The following is a 23,043-nucleotide window of genomic DNA, read 5'->3' as shown; positions in this document are numbered from 1 at the left end:
GGAGCAGAGAGGCGCAAAGAGAGGACGCTGCTTGTTGTTAGTATGCCACTCTCCCAGATTTTGTATCCGAAGACAATTTACTGTATTGTAAGACTCTCAGAAGTGTGTTAGTAATACTGAAATCTCAAAGAGACAATAAAAGCCCAGCTTGCCACAGCAGCAAGCAAGCTGTAACACTCAAGTTGCCACTTGTTACTGGTTGTTAAATCTGCAATGTAACTTGACAATATATGTGCATGCTTGTGTTCCATGCACACAAAGAGTGCAGCAAACACAGCAACAGCTTCTGATGCAGATACTGCTGGAAGCCTCTAGGTCAGTGGTCAGCAAACCCATTAGTCGAAAGAACAAATATCAACAGCAAAGTGAGTAATTTTTCTTTTGAGAGCCATTTTTTTAAAACTTAAACTGTACAGGTAGGTATAATTTTATTAACTTAATCAGGGACTCCTAAGCTGAGATTTGCCAAAAATGTCCTCAATCTGATCAAGGTACATTTGCTAAGCTTCTCCACATCCAACTTCCCATCTATATTCGTCTTTGATATTAGTTTTATTTTCTATATAAGTACCAGGAATATTTAATTAATTAATACATTTTTCATCATCCACATAAATAGGAGTTATATGGCCTATGTTACTTTCCCAGGTAACAGGCTGTAGTTATAAGAATAAACAAACACTGGTTTCATCTATCTTATTTTCTTCATCCTCTTTATATGGTCCAAATGATCTCAATATATCTTTCTCAATACTCGACACTACATCTTCATTCTCTCTACAATGCTCCATAAAATTAGCTTAATAAACTCTGTTTAAAGAATGTCCTGTAAATCTGGTGCTCTGCAGCTTGTACAACTTGTAAATGTGTCACTTATTAAGGCTGGTATTACACTATCATATTTCTTTGTCAAAATTGATATGTCAGATATTCATGTCAAAGAAATTTGATGGAGTAATAAGGGACTCTACCCCCATGAACCATGGACCTTGCCGTTGGTGGGGAGGCTTGTGTGCCTCGGTGATACAGATGGCCGTACCGTAGGTGCAACCACAATGGAGGGGTATCTGTTGAGAGGCCAGACAAACGCGTGGTTCCTGAAGAGGGGCAGCAGCCTTTTCAGTAGTTGCAGGGGCAACAGTCTGGATGATTGACTGATCTGGCTTTGCAACACTAACCAAAATGGCCTTGCTGTGCTGGTACTGCCAACGGCTGAAAGCAAGGGGAAACTACAGCTGTAATTTTTCCCGAGTGCATGCAGCTTTACTGTATGGTTAAATGATGATGGCGTCCTCTTGGGTAAAATATTCCGGAGGTAAAATAGTCCCCCATTCAGATCTCTGGGCGGGGACTACTCAGGAGGACGACATTATCGGGAGAAAGAAAATGGATCGGAGCGTGGAATGTCAGATCCCTTAATCGGGCAAGTAGGTTACAAATATTTAAAAAGGGAAAGGGATAGGTTGAAGTTGGATATAGTGGGAATTAGTGAAGTTCGGTGGCAGGAGGAACAAGACTTTTGATCAGGTGAATACCGGATTATAAATACAAAATCAAATAAGGGTAATGTAGGAGTAGGTTTAATAATGAATAAAAAAATAGGAGTGTGGGTAAGCTACGACAAACAGCATAGTGAACGCATTATTGTGGCCAAGATAGACACGAAGCCCATGCCTACTACAGTAGTACAAGTTTATATGCCAACTAGCTCTGCAGATGATGACGAAATTGATGAAACGTATGATGAGATAAAAGAAATTATTCAGGTAGTCAAGGGAGACAAAAATTTAGTAGTCCTGGGTGAATGGAATTCAAGAATAGGAAAAGGGAGAGAAGGAAACAGAGTGTGAATATGGATTGGGGCTAAGAAATGAAAGAGGAAGCCGTCTGGTAGAATTTTGCACAGAGCATAACTCAATTATAGCTAACACTTGGTTCAAGAATCATAAAAGAAGGTTGTATACATGGAAGAATCCTGGAGATACTAGAAGGTATCAGATAGATTATATAATGGTAAGACACAGATTTAGGAACCAGGTTTTAAATTGTAAGACATTTCCAGGGGCAGATGTGGACTCTGACCACAATCTATTGGTTATGAACTGTAGATTAAAACTGAAGGAACTGCAAAAAGGTGGGAATTTAAGGAGATGGGACCTGGATAAACTGACTAAACCAGAGGTTGTGCAGAGTTTTAGGGAGAGCATAAGGGAACAATTGACAGGAATGGGGGAAAGAAATACAGTAGAAGAGGAATGGGTAGCTCTGAGGGATGAAGTAGTGAAGGCAGCAGAGGATCAAGTAGGTAATGTGGTGTCACCGCCAGACACCACACTTGCTAGGTGGTAGCTTTTAAACCGCCCGCGGTCCGCTAGTATACGACGGACCCGCGTGTCGCCTCTGTCAGTTATGGCAGACCGAGCGCCGCCACACGGCAGGTCTAGAGACAGATCCCAGCACTCGTCCCAGTTGTACAGCCGATGTTGCTAGCCATGGTTCACTAAGAATTACGCTCTCATTTGCCGAGACGATAGAATAGCCTTCAGCTACATTGCTACGACCTAGCAAGGCGCCGTATTCAATTTATATTGAGATTCTATTAATGTATCATCAAGAGCGTTGTTCTAAAAATGTGGATTAAAGTTAAGTATTCCAGAAGCTACGTACTTTTCTTTATAGCATTCATTACGTATCCTGTTTCAGACCTCACGCCAGCCTGCGTGAGTTTAAGTGCGTGCCTTTCGGCTTCCTCTCATTGTGTCTAGGCTGTCTTGTCTAGACACAACATATTTGGCGACGAGTCTACAAAGGGTCTTCTTATTTTACCTTGCTTAATTTACTTGTGTCATGGCTTCGCCGCAATCTCCAGATGTACTGTCCGAATTTTATCGCTTGCAGAATCAGCAGACGCAGGCGTTATTGGATGCCCTCGGACAGTCGTCCAGGGTCAACATGCAATGCAAAACGATGCGGCCGCCGCCGCTTCATCGCTACCGCAGCCACAACATGCAGTTGCACCACATTTTCGGCCATTTGATGCAGCAATGGAAAGCTGGACGGAGTGGTCACGCCAATTTGGATTCCATCTCGCCGCCTACAGAATTCAAGGTAACGAGCGGCAGCCTCATCTCCTTTCTTGTGTAGGTGTGTCCACGTACCGTGTGATAATGAAATTGTTTCTCCGACACGACGTAGCGACTCTGTCCTACGAAGAAATTTTGTCTGCTTTAGATGCCTGTTTCAAGGAATCAGTTAATGTGGTTGCAAAAAGGTATACGTTCTTTCGTACAAAACGTATGGCCGGTCAAACTAATAGGGAGTGGGTTGCAACTTTGCAAGGCCTTACTAGGGATTGTGCTTTTGAGTGTGAATGTGAACTCCCTTATTCCAATACTATGGTGCGCGATGCAATTGCACAGAACGTTTCTGATGTTCGCATAAGGGAACAGATTTTGAAACTAGTCAATCCCTCCCTTCAACAAGTGATAGACATATTGGATAGGCAAGACACAGTTGACTTCGCTCAGGAATCATTTGCAACTTCGCCAGCTGTGTGTCACGTTAACCGGCCCGCCGGGCGAGCTGCACGGAATCGTAAACAGCCCTCGCGCTCGTCTGCGCAGCTGCCGCATGGCCCTCCGCCACGTGTCCCGCGCCAGCATGCAAATGCAGTAAAATCATGCCCGCGGTGTGCTACTAGACATTCGCGTGAGAATTGCCCATCACGCCAAGCTATTTGCTTTTTCTGTAATAAAAAGGGACACGTTCAAAGTGTTTGCCAGAAAAAGCTCAGAACGGACACTCACAAACATTCCAGGCCTTTTGCTTCGCGCTGGAATCGAACCAAGAATACTCGGGCTAATGAACCTTTGCCCATGGAAATTCATGTAGTTAATACCACTCCGCCCAGTGCTTCTCTCTCTAACAGTGACTGTGTTCGTCCCACAACAAGTGTGCGTCGACGTCAACGGAAATCCCGTCACGTCGCAAGTGATTCTGTACCAGTGTCTGTTCACGTCGCACAAAACAGTCGCTCTTGTCGTCAGCAGGACAATAAACTTTTTGTAGACTTGGAAATTAATGGCAACGTGATACCATTCCAGCTCGATACCGGAGCTGCAGTTTCTCTGATCAATCACGACACGTACAAACAGCTGGGCAAGCCTCCGTTGCGTGCCACAAATGTTAAGCTAACTACATATTCAGGACAGCAGATCCCTGTGTTAGGACAGTGCAGCCTTCTTGCAACATACAAGGGACAAACAAAACTTGTGTCATTTTATATCCTTCGTTCTTCTTCTGCAGTGAACTTGTTTGGTTTAGATTTATTTCAATTGTTTAACTTGTTTATAGTCAATCAGGTCCTATCAGTAAACCAGACTGTGCCTTCAGCCAGTGTTTCTCGTCTATGTGAAGAATTTGCAGACATTTTTGCACCGGGCCTTGGTTGCGCTAAGAACTATCAAGCGTATTTGGAACTGAAAGTACAAGCGCAGCCGAAATTCTTCAGAGCGCGCAATGTTCCCCACGCATTACGTGATGAGGTCGCAAGAACATTAAACGATTTAGAATCACACGGTGTAATTGAACGTGTGCAGGCTTCTCTCTGGGCATCACCCTTAGTCATTTTGCAAAAACCTTCCGGAAAGTTGAGACTTTGCGTGGACTTCAAGGCAACAGTGAATCCACAACTAGTGACTGCTACTTTTCCTTTACCCCGCCCGGAAGATCTTTTTGACAAACTGTGCCCGGGTAAATATTTTTCAAAGTTGGACCTAGCCGATGCGTACTTGCAAATACTGGTGGACGAAGAATCCCAGCGTGTATTGGTGGTTAACACGCATCTTGGATTGTACCACTTCAAAAGACTGCCATTCGGGTGTGCATCCGCTCCTGCATTGTTTCAGCAATATTTACAAACTGTTTGTGCGTCGGTCCCTACTGCAGCTAACTATCTGGACGACATTGTGATCTCCAGAAAGACAGCAGAAGAACATTTCGCCAACCTCCGAACATTATTTCAGGTCTTGCGACACAATGGTCTTCGCTTGCGGAAGGACAAATGTGTGTTTTTTGCTCGTGATTTGCCATATCTTGGACATGTACTCAATGCCCAAGGCATACATCCCAGTCCAGAGCACCTTCGTGCCATACAAGACTTGCCTTCGCCGCAGGATTTGAAGCAGCTACAGAGTGTGCTGGGTAAAATAAATTATTACCATCGCTATATCCCCCATGCCTCTTCCATTTCAGCTCTGCTTCATCGCTTACGCCGTAAAGGTGTTCCATTCATCTGGACGACGGAATGCGAACGCGCCTTTCGCCAGTTGAAATCGGCGTTGCTTTCTAATACTTGCCTTAAGCCATTCGATCCCCAGAAACCCCTTTTGTTGATGGTAGATGCATCAGATTTCGGGATCGGAGCTGTGCTTGCGCACAAAGTTGGTTAGCATGATCGCCCTATTGTCTTTGCGTCCAAATTGCTGTCGGCTGCGCAAAGAAATTATTCACAGATCGAGAAAGAAGCATTGGCTCTCGTATTTGGTGTTACCAAGTTTCATGATTTCTTGTATGGTCGTCACTTTACCATCATCACAGACCACAAACCTTTGACATTGCTTTTTCATCCGACCAAGCCTGTACCTCCACGTACCGAGCAGAAATTCATTCGCTGTTCTATTTTCCTCTCGCAGTACCGCTACGATATCTTGTATCGGTCCACTGCTAAGCACGGAAATGCCGATGCGTTGTCCCGTTTGCCTGTTGCCGAGGATAGAGCATTCGATTCTTCCGAACTTGCTTGCATGTTCATTGATGCGGAAACCGATGACTTGGTCGAATCGTTTCCGATTGATTTTCGTCGTGTAGCTACAGCCACAGCTTCAGACCCTGTCCTTGCAACCGTTTTGCGTTTTGTTGCTACGCAATGGCCCTTGTTAAAGTCACGGATCGAGGATCCGTTGGTTCGCAGATTTTTTGCTCACAAGGAGAGACTTTTTGCACGACGTGGTGTTTTGCTGGTGCGTTCTGATAATGATCAGTCCAGGGTCGTGGTCCCACGTTCGTTACAGTCCTCTGTCAAAGCTTCTCCACCAAGGACATTGGGGTATAGTGCGAATGCAACAACTTGCTCGTCAGCACTGTACTTGGTTTGGAATCGATGCTGCGATTACGAATATGTGCTCATCTAGCATGGCGTGTGCCGAACAACACTCCGCACCACCGCGGAAATTCTTTGCATGGCCAAAAGACACTTCCCCTTGGCAACGCTTACACATCGATTTTGCTGGTCCATTCTGAAATGCTCGATGGTTGGTTGTGGTGGATTCCTTCAGTAATTTTCCTTTTGTTGTCCGGATGTCTTCCACGACGTCTTCTGCCACAATCCAAGCGTTGTCCGCTATCTTTTGCACTGAAGGTCTTCCACAGACTATTGTTTCCGAAAATGGCCCACAATTCATGTCCGCAGAATTTCAGTCATTCTGCAAGGCCAATGGTATTCAACATCTGACATCCGCGCCGTTTTCGCCACAGTCAAACGGTGCCGCTGAACGTTTGGTCCGGACTTTGAAGTCACAGATGTTGAAGTTGAAAGAGTCGCATTCTCGGGAGGACGCGTTATTGCTCTTTCTGTCCTTGTATCACTCTCAGCCCCGAGATGGTCGCTCGCCGTCTGAGTTGCTCCATGGTCGTCCTCATCGAACCTTGATGTCTTTGCTGCATCCGCCGCATCAGGTTCCTGTGCAGCGGCAGACAATTGCTTTTGCTCCAGGCGACGTTGTACTCTATCGCCACTATCGAGGTTCATGGCGTTGGCTCGCAGGGCGCATTCTTCGCTGCCTCGGCCGCGCTATGTATCTGGTTATGGGGGCCGCTGGTGCGGTGCGTCGGCATCTCAATCAGCTGCGCCTCTGTTGTCGCCTGGGTTCTGCCGCTCCCCGTCTGCTTTCAGCGACGGTGCCGTCCGGTCAGCGGCCTGGGGAGCCATCTACTGGCTCGCCTCATCCCCAGGTGTTACCGACGATGCCTTCCATTTTGCCCCATGGAGTCGCGCCGCCGCCGCCCACAGTAGACACGTCTCTGCAACCGCCGGGTGCCTCCCTGGGTCACGCGCCGCCGATCGCTTTCCGTGACCAGCTGTCCTCCGGCATGGAACTCTGGCCCGCTCCGGACCATCTGTCGTCTTCGCCAGTCGGGTGCTCCGACTCGATGGAGGTCGACCCTTCGGCCCCTCCTGACTATCTACGGGCGCATACACCTCATGTTGGCGTGCACCCTGGACAAGGTTTTCAGGCGTTTCCTAGCTCCCCTCGGACCGAATGGCCGGGTGCGGGTGGCACAGTCTCGCCTGTTGTTAGGCTCCCCACCTCGTCGCATACGTCAACATGGGGTCCTCCCCACGGCGGGCGGAAGCCTTATAACACAACCGTTCGCCGATTTGCGGGGGAGGAATGAGGTGTCACCGCCAGACACCACACTTGCTAGGTGGTAGCTTTTAATTCGCCCGCGGTCCGCTAGTATACGACGGACCCGCGTGTCGCCACTGTCAGTGATGGCAGACCGAGCGCCGCCACACGGCAGGTCTAGAGAGAGATCCTAGCACTCGTCCCAGTTGTACAGCCGACGATGCTAGCCATGGTTCACTAAGAATTACGCTCTCATTTGCCGAGACGATAGTTAGCATAGCCTTCAGCTACATTGCTACGACCTAGCAAGGCGCCGTATTCAATTTATATTGAGATTCTATTAATGTATCATCAAGAGCGATGTTCTAAATATGTGGATTAAAGTTAAGTATTCCAGGAGCTACGTACTTTTCTTTATAGCATTCATTACGTATCCTGTTTCAGACCTCACGCCAGCCTGCGTGAGTTTAAGCGCGTGCCTTTCGGCTCCCTCTCATTGTGTCTAGGCTGTCTTGTCTAGACACAACAGGTAAAAAGACAAGGGCTAGTAGAAATCCTTGGGTAACAGAAGAAATATTGAATTTCATTGATGAGAAGAGAAAATATAAAAATGCAGTAAATGAAGCAGGCAAAAGAGAATACAAACATCTCAAAAATGAGATCGGCAGGAAGTGCAAAATGGCTAAGCAGGGATGGCTAGAGGACAAATGTAAGGATGTAGAGGCTTATCTCACTAGGGGTAATCAAAGAGACCTTTGGAGAAAAGAGAGCCACTTGTATGAATATCAAGGGTTCAGATGGAAACCCAGTTCTAAGCAAAGAAGGGAAAGCAGAAAGGTGGAAGGAGTATATAGAGAGTCTATACAGGGGCAATGTACTTGAGGACAATATAATGGAAATGGAAGAGGATGTAGAAGAAGATGAAATGGGAGATACGATACTGCGTGAAGAGTTTGACAGAGCACTGAAAGACGCAAGTCGAAACAAGGCCCCGGGAGTAGACAACATTCCATTGGAACTACCGACGGCCTTGGGAGAGCCAGTCCTGACAAAACTCTACCATCTGGTGAGCAAGATGTTTGGAGACAGGCGAAATACCCTCAGACTTCAAGAAGAATATAATAATTCCAATCCCAAAGAACGCAGGTGTTGACAGATGTGAAAATTACCAAACTATCAGTTTAATAAGCCACGGCTGCAAAATACTAATGCATATTCTTTACAGACGAATGGAACAACTGATAGAAGCCGACCTCGGGGAAGGTCAGTTTGGATTCTGTAGAAATGTTGGAACACGTGAGGCAATTTCTTATTTATATAAATGATATGCCTTCTAGTATTACAGGTGATTCAAAAATATTTCTGTTTGCTGGTGACACCAGCTTGATAGTGAAGGATCTTGTGTGTAATATTGAAACAGTATCAAATAACGTAGTTCATGAAATAAGTTCGTGGCTTGTGGAAAATAATTTGATGCTAAATCACAGTAAGACTCAGTTTTTACAGTTTCTAACACACAATTCAACAAGAACCGATATTTTAATCAGACAGAATGGGCATGTTATAAGCGAGACGGAACAGTTCAAGTTCCTAGGCGTACGGATAGATAGTAAGCTGTTGTGGAAAGCCCATGTTTAGGATCTTGTTCAGAAACTAAATGCCGCTTTATTTACCATTAGAACAGTATCTGAAATAAGTGACATTTCAACACGGAAAGTAGTCTACTTCGCATATTTCCGTATGCTTATGTCATATGGTATTATTTTTTTGGGTAATTCTTCTGATTCAAAAAGGGTATTTTTGGCTCAAAAACGGGCTGTTCGAGCTATATGTGGTGTAAGTTCAAGAACCTCTTGTCGACCCCTATTCAATAGTCTGGGAATTTTGACATTGCCTTCACAGTATATATTTTCTTTAATGTCGTTTGTTGTTAGCAATATTAGCCTATTCCCAAGAGTTAGCAGCTTTCACTCAGTTAATACTAGGCAGAAATCCAATCTGCATGTGGAATGCACTTCCTTGACTCTTGTGCAGAAAGGAGTGCAGTATTCTGCTGCATCCATTTTCAATAAGCTACCACAAGAACTCAAAAATCTTACCAGTACCCTAAACACTTTTAAGTCTAAACTGAAGAGTTTCCTCATGGCTCACTCCTTCTATTCTGTCGAGGAGCTCCTGGAAGAGCTAAAAAATTCAGCAAATTCCAGTGTTACATTGTTGATTTTCTTTATTTAAATTTACGACTTGTCACCTGAATATGTTTTTTTATATTTCATTTTATCTGTTTCTAATATCATGTTATAATTTCATGTATTGACTCGTTCCATGACCACGGAGACTTCTCCTTAATTTGGTCCCACGGAACAATAAATAAATAAATAATAAATATTGACCCTACAACTTATCTTAGAAAATAGATTAAGGAAAGGCAAACCTACATTTCTAGCATTTGTAGACTTAGAGAAAGCTTTTGACAATGTTGACTGGAATACTCTCTTTCAAATTCTGAAGGTGGCAGGGGTAAAATACAGGGAGTGAAAGGCTATTTACAATTTGTACAGAAACCAGATGGCAGTTATAAGAGTCGAGGGGCATGAAATGGAAGCAGTGGTTGGGAAGGGAGTGAGACAGGGTTGTTGCCTCTCCCCGTTGTTATTCAATCTGTATATTGAGCAAGCAGTGAAGAAAACAAAAGAAAAATTCGGAGTAGGTATTAAAATCCAGGGAGAAGAAATAAAAACACTGAGGTTCACCGATGACATTGTAATTCTGTCAGAGACAGCAAAGGACTTGGAAGAGCAGTCGAACGGAATGGACAGTGTCTTGAAAGGAGGGTATAAGATGAATATCAACAAAAGAAAAACGAGGATAATGGAATGTAGTCGAATTAGGTCGGGTGATGCTGAGGGAATTAGATTAGGAAATGAGACACTTAAAGTAGTAAAGGAGTTTTGCTATTTGGGGAGCAAAATAACTGATGATGGTGGAAGTAGAGAGGATATAAAATGTAGACTGGCAATGGCAAGGAAAGCATTTCTGAAGAACAGAAGTTTGTTAACATCGAGTATAGATTTAATTGTCAGGAAGTCGTTTCTGAAAGTATTTGTATGGAGTGTAGCCATATATGGAAGTGAAACATGGATAATACATAGTTTGGACAAGAAGAGAATAGAAGCTTTCTAAATGTGGTGCTACAGAAGAATGCTGAAGATTAGATGGGTAGATCACATAACTAATGAGGAGGTATTGAATAGAATTGGGGAGAAGAGGTGTTTGTGGCACAACTTGACAAGCAGAAGGGACCGGTTGGTAGGACATGTTCTGAGGCATCAAGGGATCACAAATTTAGCATTGGAGGGTAGCGTGGAGGGTAAAAATCGTAGAGGGAGACCAAGAGATGAATACACAAAGCAGATTCAGAAGGATGTCGGTTGCAGTAAGTACTGGGAGATGAAGAAGCTTGCACAGGATGAGTAGCATGGAGAGCTGCATCAAACCAGTCTCAGGACTGAAGACAACAACAACAACAACAACAACAACAACAACAACAAGGAACTTTGTCAAATCTCGCCTGTTAAATAAATTTTATCACAAAAGTCATTTGTCTTCTGTTCACTGCGATATGAAATGTAACCACCTGCAGCACTGGTGTCGCTAAAGCTATTTGATGTCACTGTAGTCAGCAGTGTGCTTGTACAGATGGCTTCAAAGCTGGTGTGTTCCTTTGGCACATTGCATGCCATTAATTGTGAGTTGATGGGCAGGCGGAATATGCTGCAGGCGACTTCATGTCCACAATCACTGCTACAACCTTCCCTCTTCAGTGCTTTATAAATCGCTTCACACATTTCTAGAATTATTTTGGTTAGTGTGCAATGTGATATTAGAGTGCTGTGCTGTAAACTAGAGTAGCTTTCTCCTGTATCAAGAAATCACAGTGTCATAGTTTGTCTGTCTTCTGCACATATAGCATTTCTCAAGAGAGTATTCTGTTTTGTAATTTGAGAAGGCACTTTACTGAGCAAATACTGAGATACACTTTCATCCATTCGTAAGCAATTTATATATAAGACTTGACGTCTTCCACTTGCAGCTCTCGTAACAAATTTTGCTGAATCCTTTTATTATCTCGATGTAATAAGTGCAGCTTCATCCAAGTATGCTTCCTTTTTTCTGCCACTTTTCTTCCAAATACATGCACAACGCAATTGTGATACAAGCAACTGCAGCACCAATTAAGTTGTTGTCTGCCATCTTGAAACCTGATGAAAAATATGACGACGTGTAATACCCCTTTTAAGCGCCACATTGAAGATCTTTGTCAAAGAAAGTTGACGAATATTTGATCATATTTCTTGGTCAAAGAAATATGATAGTGTAAAACCAGCCTAACTAACTGTTCAACAAAGACTCCTTTGTAGTAGTATTTTATTTCACTGGACTAATTTTGGGCATTGCTCATCACCAGCGGTATCTATATTACGCAAAAGACAGATTTCTTATAACAAGTTACTTACACTGCTTATTCTACAGCTTTATGCATCTCTGATTTCTCAGTTTATTGTAATTCTACTTGCCTTGTATGTAGTGATCTCTAACGTATCCCAATGACATTATTTTGTAATGTTCATGTAATAATATGCTTACATATTTTTTATGTACATATATGTATTCAGTATTAGATTTTTTTAATAAAATATATGCAACTGTCACTGGCAATTGCTGTTCATGCAAAGATTATTTTTGGTGTAAATCATAGAATATATTTAATGTTACTTCTAATTTGAATTATCTCTGTTATCAGAACAAAGAATTGTGTTTTCATTAAAGTATACTAACAAAATTTTCAATTTTTTTTTTGTTTTTGATTGATCTGCCCATTTAAAATAATGTCAGGCTGTTTCTACTAACAGAGATACTACAAAACAGAAGTAGCATTATTTACAGTGTGAATCTCATAAAACTTGCACCTCAAATATTGCGGAAATGGAAAGTGCTATTGATGTATGGTTTTCACAGATGCTATTGATGTATGGTTTTCACAGAATGGATTGGTAGTCAAGGACACATACCATTAGCCAGTCAACAGATTGTTGTAATACTTAGAAAGTGCATTTTTGTGCAAACATACATTTTTTAAAAAAAATGGAACAATGCATATTGACATCAACAAACTAAACGTAGGAGAAATTAGAATATCAGTGGTGTTTGTTGCAGGATTCTAATGTGAGTTCTTCAAGATATATCATATTCTGAAAAGTTCCCACACCAACACTTCCACAGTACCTGTCATAGCATACGTAAAAGAACACCACGACTACTAAACATGAATTCTGGAACCACCCGTTGGGCTGTCTTCTGTGTCGCTATTGGGACTTCCACTTACCCGCCAATATGACAGCTGCCATCGAGGGTATGCATATTATTGGAGGAAAGCCCAAGTGCAACTACACTCAACAAAAGCGCTGCAGCTTCAGCAGACGTCCGCTGTCATGCTAAGCTGTGGGGTCATGCCAACTAACACTCTGCCCTGCATAAGGCCATGGAACCGACCCTGGGCAACATTAGACGCTTCAACCACAGATTCCACATGGGCACTGATGCGCCAATCAGCGCATTCCTGCAACAGAGGCATAGCATGGCTGCTACCAGGTAGCACCCAGCAGGAGCTGAATTACTGTATAACTCACTGCAATGAATGGATGTTTATGTAATGCTGTCTCAATGACGCCTTGGGCGTGACACTGGTCCTCACCACCGCCTTGCCGCTTGGCTGTCTTGAACCCTCGTAAGGCGTCACATCCAGTGAAAACCTATAAAATCACCAAAAGGTGAGCGAAACTTCCTGACAAATAGGACAGTTCAGATGGCCATTTAAGCACTGAATGAACGTGAAGGTCTTGGACATTCAAGTTCAAATCAAGATTTTCACCTTCCACTTTTTTTTTTTTTTTAGCACCTACAAAAATGCTTCATTTTGCAATAATAAAGCTACCAACCCAAAACAACTAAAATTCTTAAAGCAGTGATAAAATTACTTGCAGGATGTACAGCTGGCTAGCGCTTTTATCACCATCGAGCGATTTGTAAAAATGACTAGCACTAACCACTGCACACTGAGACTGCTGACCGACTAGACTCACTCAAGTCACAGAAGTGTCATGACAACCACATAAGTTGATTTTTAGTATTAAAGAACCAACCCCTGCTGTTCTATGTAAGTATTATTTAGTATAATTTAATGCCAGTAAGTGTGGGTAGGATATCAGTGTTCGGAGTTATTCCGCATAATGTATAGTGTTTTGCATCTCCATGACGAACAGAGAGAAATTTTGCAACCAAGTAGGATCATGACTAAGTAAAGGGGAGCAAGAGTATGGTTACATGCAGCATCATTCCCCTTTTCCAGAGTTATTTTGATATACAAGACTGTGTTGAGACACACTGTCCTGAGTGCATAACAGTGTGCTGTTACCTCTCTTATCGTGCTCTGATATGTGCCACAAAACAGCCAACCCCACATGACAGTGCCGTATTGCTGCTGCCCTTGGCCAATGAGTGAGAATCACACACTACTCTAAATCATTAATTTGCAACTGTGTATCCCTACTTGTTTGTCCTGTCCTGAGACTTCTGATCTTGATCCTGCATACAATGTAACAACCAAGAACAGTGTGCAATATCCTTGTTTTGTTTTTTTTTTTTTAATTCAATGGGTGAATCCTTCTTGCTCCCGTCAGCCACAAGATGTAAGTACCATGGGGTGACACACAAATACACCTCTCCTACCCTTCCCCTCTCCCACCAATGTGCATCCCACCAATGTGCACATAAGTAGTCTACCGTAGCTCATGTGCGCTCACCCCCCACCCGCTACTTATAGGTTGCTAGTATTATAATGATGTCATGAGGCTCCCTGCTCCTCCTCAGACAGACACAGTCACACAAGTAAGCACACCTCACACACACATTACCGCTACCACTGGCCAGGATTCTGTGTGAAGTTGAGCACTATCCTCAAAAAGGGAGGCGGACTTCAAGACAATGCTCTGCGCTGTCTAGATTGTTACCTAGTCACTACAATTTCTCATCAAATATAACGCTCAACACTATTTCAATGTAATGCTCCAATATTTTGAATTCGATTCTAGTTTCCTAAAACTATTTTTCATATCAAAAATTAATGTCAAGTGTCTGGCATCTTAAACAAACCCTTGAAAGTATGTAAAACTAAATGTGAATTTGTGTTTGTTTCTGAAGAGTACTTTTCTTTATGGCACTGACTGACACTTAAATTCTTGAAATTATTATTCTTAAACTGTATTTTTGCAACTCTATGAATGACGAGTGAGTACTGTAAAGTCAAGATGACAAATAATATCTACGTGGTTACCGAGTACTTACCACTTACCATTATTGTAATAATAAGGTGCCTATAATGGCCATTTATATTAATAGCCACCAACACTGTGTGTTATCCATTTTCTGAAATAAACATTGAACATCTGGTATTCATACCTCTAAAAGATACACACTGCTCCAGCTTGCAACAACACATGAGTCGTTTGTGAAAGTGTGACAACAAACTTGAAATCAGTCATCCTCCAAATGTTATGAGTGACCTGCTGCATGCATCTCCTATTGTATCTGTCTGCCTTACATGAAGAAACAAACTTCAGAGGGTATATAAATTAGAACACTCAAGTTTTGCTATTTGGCAGCAAAATAACTGATGATGGCTGAAATAGAAAGGCTGAAAAATGCAGACTGGCTATAGCAAGAAACACATGCCCGGAAAAGAGGAATCTGTTAACATTTATTATAAAGTTATAAGTTAGGAAGTTTTTCTGGAGTTATTTGTATGGAATGTAGCCTTATAGGAAAGTGAAATATGGATGATACCCACTTCAGACAACAAGAGAATAGAAGCTTTTGAAATGTAATGCTAGGGAAGAGTGCTGAAAATTAAATGGGTAGACTGAATACCTGAGGAGGTACTTTATGGAATTGGGAAAACATGGTCTCTTTGATAGAAAGACGAACAGTCAATTGGTACTGGAGAGAGAGAGAGAGAGAGAGAGAGAGAGAGAGAGAGAGAGAGAGAGAGAGAGTGAGTGAGTGAGTGTGTGTAATGGGGGGGGGGGGGTTTGAACTGTAGAGGAAAAAATAGAAATGAATACAGTAAGCAAGTTCAAATGCATGTGGGTTGACCGAAGTGCTAGTGATGAAACATTCGTAAATCTATGCAATTTCTACGATTTTGCGACTGGATTACAATTTGTAATGTCCAAGTCAAAACTTGCTCCTTTTGCTTCAAATGAATTTGCTATTAAAGCTCTCTTTTTCACACTTACAAAATCCGTCACACACATTAATTTCATATGGAGTAGGAGGAACTAAGACAACCTCTTTTCAAGAAGAAGAAAAAAAAGGGAAAAATGAATACCATTTTTATTTGCTCAATAAATACATGTGCTAAAGAGACAAAAGAATATATGGTACCATCGTTCATGTTGGTCAATATACAAAAAGTCTTAAAACAGGCACAACGTACCTGTCTGATGTCAAAACCCCACTGAAGTGACTGGCCATAAATTTTATGCAGGCTTCCAAAAGCTGAGATGCGAGACTGAATACTGGCTCTGCCCATCGTACATTTGGAATAATGGCCAATAACTTATCACAGGAAGTAACAGTCTCCAGAACATTGTCAGTTGTCTGTATGGAAGGAAAAAAAAAGTTAATCAGTTATCTATTCCATGGATCTCATTCAAAATAATTTATTGCAATTAATAATAGAAACTGCAAAATAAAAATAAAGCAAGGTGTCCCTCATATATGTCTCAGCCCCATTTGCTCAGATGTTTTGGCTATATTTGCAAATTCGTTTTTGTGATGTGCAGCTGAAGTCACCCCAAGCAAATACTGCTCATCATATCTAACTTTCATGTGACACCCAGTATCAATGAAAAGCATCGGCTTGTTTTATATTAAAACACGTGAATAAACAGTACTCTACTAGTGACAGCACCGCCTTGGCCCATGTTGCTGCTACTGCCACACAGCAGCGCTGCTCAATCGCTGCTGATGTACTGATTATTCATGTTTTAATGTCTACATGGCTATTTACAATTTGTACAGAAACCAGATAGCAGTTATAAGAGTCGAGGGACATGAAAGGGAAGCAGTGGTTGGGAAGGGAGTGAGACAGGGTTGTAGTCTCTCCCCGATGCTATTCAATCTGTATATTGAGCAAGCAGTGAAGGAAACAAAAGAAAAATTCGGAGTAGGTATTAAAATCCATGGAGAAGAAATAAAAACTTTGAGGTTATCCAATGACATTGTAATTCTGTCAGAGACAGCAAAGGACTGTGAAGAGCAGTCGAACGGTATGAACAGTGTCTTGAAAGGAGGGTATAAGATGAATATCAACAAAAGAAAAACGAGGATAATGGAATGTAGTCGAATTAGGTCGGGTGATGCTGAGGGAATTAGATTAGGAAATGAGACACTTAAAGTAGTAAAGGAGTTTTGCTATTTGGGGAGCAAAATAACTGATGATGGTGGAAGTAGAGAGGATATAAAATGTAGACTGGCAATGGCAAGGAAAGCATTTCTGAAGAAGAGAAATTTGTTAACATCGAGTATAGATTTAAATGCCAGGAAGTCGTTTATTAAAGTATTTGTATGGAGCGTAGCCATGTATGGAAGTGAAACTTGGACAACAAATAGTTTAGACATGAAGAGAATAGAAGCTTTCGAAATGTGGTGCTACGGAAGAATGCTGAAGATTAGATGGGTAGATCACATAACTAATAAGGAGGTATTGAATAGAATTGGGGAGAAGAGGAGCTTGTGGCACAACTTGACTAGAAGAAGGGATCGGTTGTAGGACATGTTCTGAGTCATCGAGGGATCACCAATTTAGTATTGGAAGGCAGTGTGGAGGGTAAAAATCGTAGAGGGAGACCAAGAGATGAATACACAAAGCATTTTCAGAAGGATGTAGGCTGCAGTAGGTACTGGGAGATGAAGAAGCTTGCACAGGATAGAGTAGCATGGAGAGCTGCATCAAACCAGTCCCAGGACTGAAGACGACAACAACAACAAAGGTAATGGAAAGTCCTGGTAGAATGTAAATGATTTAGGTGTTAAGGTAATGACTCACATAGCAGCAGAGGTGTTAAGTCATTGACAGGCACGGAAACAAGCTGAAAACTTGTCTAGATTTCAGACGAATCCTTCCTCAAGCATACACACAAACAATTGCATAAAATCATGTGGCTGCATTGTGCTAACTGCAGTTCTTTAGCTTGCCTGGAGTGAGAAGTTGTGTTGGGTGGTGTGGATGAGGGGCAGGAGGGAGGTGGAGGCAAGGAGTGGAAGGAATAGTTTGGATAGAATGGCTGAGGGTTTGAAGGGAGATAGCAGGTATATAGGAGGAAAAGATCACCATATTGGTCAGTTCGTGGAGCACCTCACGACGATGACAACGAGGAGGAGGAGGAGGAGGAGGAGGAGGTGGAGGTTTCCAAAAAATTGTATAGGAACATTAAGTTTTAGTTCTTGAACAATCAAGGATGAAACTGAAAGCTATGGAGTATCCTTTGCAGACTCCGAAGTCAGAGTTCCAATGACAAGGCTGCTATTCACACTGAATGCTAAGGATGCCTTAATACTGCAACCTGCACAGCATCAATGTTTTTTAACAATATAACACTGGAACCGTATTTCTTGAAGCTAGAAGTTTAATAAATTAAAAAAAAAAATCAATTTACTGGTTTGTCTGTTGATGCTTCCTTGCTCTCACTATAGTGCATCAAAATCATTCATTCTACCTCCCATTTCAAATGAAATGGTATGTCATTAACACGAACAAGAACATTACTGGACCCATAATCAAATTCTGTGCACTGACCATTAAAATTTTTGCCATGCAGATGGTGTGGTAGCCCTTTTGATTCATTTTAACAAAAAGTTTAATGTGTAGCTACCGGAAGTTTCATTGTTTTATGTCTTTAGTTATTGTTCAGTGCACAGTTTGCAAATCTTGAGATGGTGGAGTTAGAGGAGCAATGCATGTGCATTAAATTTTGCATGACACTCAAGAAAACATTTACAGAGACACACCAAATGAAGCAGGAAGCCTGTGTTGATGAGTGCAGAAGAATGTAACTTTTCATTTGGATCATGCCATAAAATCCTCACAGCATCTTGGAATGCATCATGTGGCTGCCAAGTTCATCCCACAGCTCATGAGTCAAGACCAGAAAGACCTTCGCCTCGCAATCTGTGAGGAGCTTTCGGATCATGCAAATGAGAATGATGTGTTCCTTAGGAGAATCATAACTGATGATGAGACGTGGATCTATGGTTATGAAGTTGAGACCAAGGTTCAATCTTCACAATGGATCAGAAAAGATTCTCAGAGACCACAAATAGCTCATCAGGTCAGGTCAAATTTCAAAGCCATGCTGGCAGTTTTCTCTGACTTTGAAGGATTAGTTCATCAGAAATTTGTGCCACATGGACAAACTGTTAATCAATGATACTATCAGGACATGTCATGACACCTGCGAGAAAATGTGAGAAGGTAATGGCCTGAAATGTGGTGAGGCAATTCATGGCTCTTATGTCACAATAAAGCACCTGCACATTCGTCCCTGTTGGTGCATGACTATTGCACAAAAACCGAAATCACTGTGCTGCCTCATCTCCATACTCTCCAGACCTGGCCACTGCGGACACTTTTTTTTCATTTCCTAAGTTGAAAATCCTGTTTAAAGGATGAAGATTTGCACTGACACATGAGATAAAAGAAAATACGCAGATGGCACTTTGCTTGACCCAGAAAGAAGCGTACAAAGACTGCTTCTGGAAGTGTAAATGGTGTTGTGAGCAGTATCAATTGTGGAGGGAATGTTTCAGAGGAGACAATGCATAGTAAGTAAAAGGTAAGTGTAGAAAAATTTTGTGGACAAAGTTCAGGAATTTTTTGAACAGACCTCATATCACCTGATTTTTCGAAAACTGCACATCTTACAGTCTGATATCTTCACTCAGTAAAAAACTGAATTTCTTGCATCATACTTAACTGCACTGCATCACATTAAGTAAAACATTGCACAAAGTTTTAAAGAGTTTACAGAGGAAAAAATGGTTGGTTGGTTGGTTGGATTAAAAGAGGAGAAAAGGGACCAAACCACGAGATCATCAGTCCCTTGTTCTGAATAAAATAATGCCACAATTGAGAGAATAAAACAAACGAGACTGACAACTCAAAATGGAATGAAACGAAAAATCACAAGAACGATGATGGGCAACAAACATGCAAATGGACAAAAGGGGACAAGAAAACCACAGAAACACAAGAAATGGGTTGAAGAGATTAAAACAATACAGCAGATTACCATGGCCGGCTGACCATGAAAAAAAAAAGAAGGAGAAGCCAGCCACACTGCAACACATTAAAATCTTCACCCTAGAAGCACTAGGGTGGAGGACACAGAGGGACAAAGGACATGCGCTAAAACTTAGATCAAATGATAAAACCCACTCTCACGAATAAAACGTAAAACTAAATCAGTCGATGAGGTGTTGTCAGATGAAATTAGCGGCAAAGAGTCCTGTAACCCAAGATTTTGACGCTGGGCAGTCAAAGTGGGACAGTGCACCAGAATATGGGCCCCTGTCAACTGGGTGCTGCACCGAAACTCAGGCGGGCCTTCATGGCACAAGAGGTAACCGTGGGTTGTCCAAGTGTGGCCAATGCGGAGCCAGCAGAGGACAACTGATTCCCTGCAAGAAGCTCACATGGAAGTCTTCCACACTTTGTAATCTCCTTAATGACACGCAGTTTGTTGTGTGTACTGTTATGTCATTCCGTCTCCCAAAGCCGAAAAACCCTACAGCGTAATACAGAACACTGGTCAGGTTCAGAGATGCCCCTCTCCAGAAGCGGTTTCCGCGTTGCCTGTTTGGCCAGCCTGTTGGCAAGTTCATTGCCTGGGATGCCGACATGTCCTGGGGTCCATACAAACACCGCTGAACAACGGGACTGGTCCAGGGCAGGATACTACCAAAGGATGGCGATGGTAGCACTGGTCGATAGCTTGTAGGCTGCTCAAGGGTCAGTATGCAGATTCCCCGGGGCATGGACGGATATACTGAAGTGCGCGAGAGATGGCCACCAGCTCTGCAGTGAATATACTGCAGCCATCGGGCAAGGAATGCTGCTCAAAATGGCCTCTGTGGACGTAGGCGAAGCCAACATGACCATTAGCCATCGAGCCGTCTGTGTAAACCACTTCAGAGCCCCGGAACACGTCAAGAATCGAGAGCATGTGACAGCGGAGAGAGGCAGGAGTAACTGAGTCCTTAGGGTCATGTGAAAGGTCCAGATGAATCTGTGACCTAGGTGTACACCATGGAGATGTGTGGACAGACCTGGAGAGGAGGTGGTAAAGGGAAGGACTCCAATTCAGACAGAAGGGATCGCTCATGAACCGCAATCGTTAGCCCTGACCTGGGCTGCCGATGCAGGAGATGAACTGCCACGGGTGAAAAAAGGAGATGGTAATTCGGATGCTCAGGAGAACTACGATTGTGTACAATGCAACAGGTGAGCAGTTGTGCACGTCAGATCTGCAATGGAGAGGGACTCCAGCCTCCACCAGGACACTGGTCACCAGACTTGTTCTAAAAGCTCCTGTCGCTAGGTGAACACCACAGTGGTGCACTGGGTCTACATGCAACGCTGAAGGGGCTGTCGAACTATCAACCAGACTCCCATAGTCAAGGCGGGATTGAACAAGGGCTTTGTAGAGCTGCAGCAGAGTAGAGCGATCTGCACCCCAGTTGGTGTTGCTCAGGCAGCGAAGTGCACTGAAGTGCTGCCAGCACTTCCACTTAAGGCGACGAAGATGAAGTAGCCAAGTCAATCGGGTGTCGAAAACGAGTCCTAAGAATCGATGTGTCTCACTACAGTGAGTGGATCATCATGAAGGTAAAGTTCCAGTTCTGGATGAATGGTACAACACCAACCAAAGTGCATGATAAACGACTTTGCAGCCGAAAACTGGAAGCCGTGGGCGAGAACCCATGATTGCGCCATGTGGATGGCTCCCTGTAGGTGCCTCCCAGCAACACAGTACTGGTGGAGCAGTGTGAAATGCAGAAATCGTCTGCATACAGAGAGAGTGAGATAGACGGCCCTACAGCTGCTGCTAGACCATTAATGGGCACTAAAAATAGTGATACACTCAATACAGAGCCCTGCGGGACCCCATTCTCCTGGATATTGGGGGGGGGGGGGGGGGGGGGGGGACTACGGGAGGCATCAACTTGGACACAGAAAGTACAGTGCGACAGGAAATTCTGGATACAAATCAGGAGCGGGCCTCGGAGACACCACCCGTATAATGTGGCAAGGATATGATGTTGCCAGGTGGTGTCATATGATTGGTTAGATCAAAGAAGACAGCAAGAAGGTGTTGGCATCTGGAAAAGGCTGTTCGGATAGCAGACTCAAGGGACAAGATTATCAGTGGTGGGGCGCCCCTGGCGGAAGCCACCCTGACATGGAGCCAGTAGGCCAAGTGCCTCCAGGACCCGACCCAACCCAACCGCCAACACAACATACGTTCCAGCAGCTTACAAACAACGTTAGTGAGGCTGATGTGCCTATAGCTATCCAAATCAAACAGGTTTTTACTAGTTTGAGCACTGGAACGATGGTGCTCTCCTGCCAGTGCGATGGAAATATGCCATCGCACCAGATCCGGTTGAAGATGACAAGAAGATGGCACTTGTAGTCAGGCGAGAGATATTTAATCACCTGACTGTGGGTCCGATCCGGCCCAGGAGCTGTGTCAGGGCAATGTCCAAGTGCAGTGAGGAGCTCCCACTCCGTAAATGGGGCGTTACAGGGTTCACTGTGGCGTGTAGTGAATGAGAGAACTTTCCTTTCCATCTCCCGTGTGAGGGTGCGAAATGCTGGGAGGTAGTTCTCCGATACAGAGGCTCGAGCATAGTGCTCAGTGAACTGCTTGGCAATCACGTTTGCGTTGGTACATAGCACGCCATTGATGATAACGCCAGGGACACCTGTTGGGGTCTAGTACCCAAAAAGATGTCCGATCTTCGTCCAGACTTGGGAAGGTGACGTATGGCACCAAATGGTCAACACGTACCTCCCCCAAACACCCCTGTTTCTGTTGTTTTATAAGATGGCGTACACAGGCACGGAGCCGCTTAAAGGCTAACAGATGCTCTAGGGAAGGGTGCTGCTTATGTTGCTGTAGAGCTCGCCGACACTCCTTAATTGCCTCAGCGACTTCCGACGACCACCAAGGGACTGTCTTTCGCCGGGGCTACCCTAAAGAATGAGGGATCGCGTTTTCCGCCACAGAAATGATCGTTTTAATGACCCGCTCAATGCTAACATCAATGGCACCATGTGGGGGAGATTCAGTAGTGACAGCACGGGTGAAGGCTTCCCATTATGCCTCGTTTAAAGCCCATCTGGGCACGCATCAGTGGGCCTGGTGCTGGAGCAGTGACAGGAAAATGGGGAAGTGGTCACTACCACACAGGTCATCATGTGCTCTCCAGTGGATAGATGGGAGAAGTCCTGGGC

The 23,043-nt window shown here is 43.5% G+C and overlaps 1 protein-coding gene across 1 annotated transcript in view; it reads right to left on the bottom strand.

The window, feature by feature from the left end:
• Positions 1-23,043, bottom strand: part of LOC126189020 (uncharacterized) — a 165,812-nt gene that overhangs the window by 46,745 nt on the left and 96,024 nt on the right. Inside the window, exon 8 of the mRNA XM_049930839.1 lies at positions 15,961-16,124. Coding sequence (XP_049786796.1) covers positions 15,961-16,124 — 164 coding nt within the window. The remainder of the gene's footprint in view (positions 1-15,960; positions 16,125-23,043) is intronic.

The sequence above is a fragment of the Schistocerca cancellata genome, chromosome 5, assembly GCF_023864275.1.
Source record: "Schistocerca cancellata isolate TAMUIC-IGC-003103 chromosome 5, iqSchCanc2.1, whole genome shotgun sequence".
Taxonomy (NCBI): Eukaryota; Metazoa; Arthropoda; class Insecta; order Orthoptera; family Acrididae; genus Schistocerca; species Schistocerca cancellata.
The sequence above is the reverse complement of the archived record's forward strand: the minus strand, read 5'-3'. Positions and strand labels throughout refer to the sequence as shown.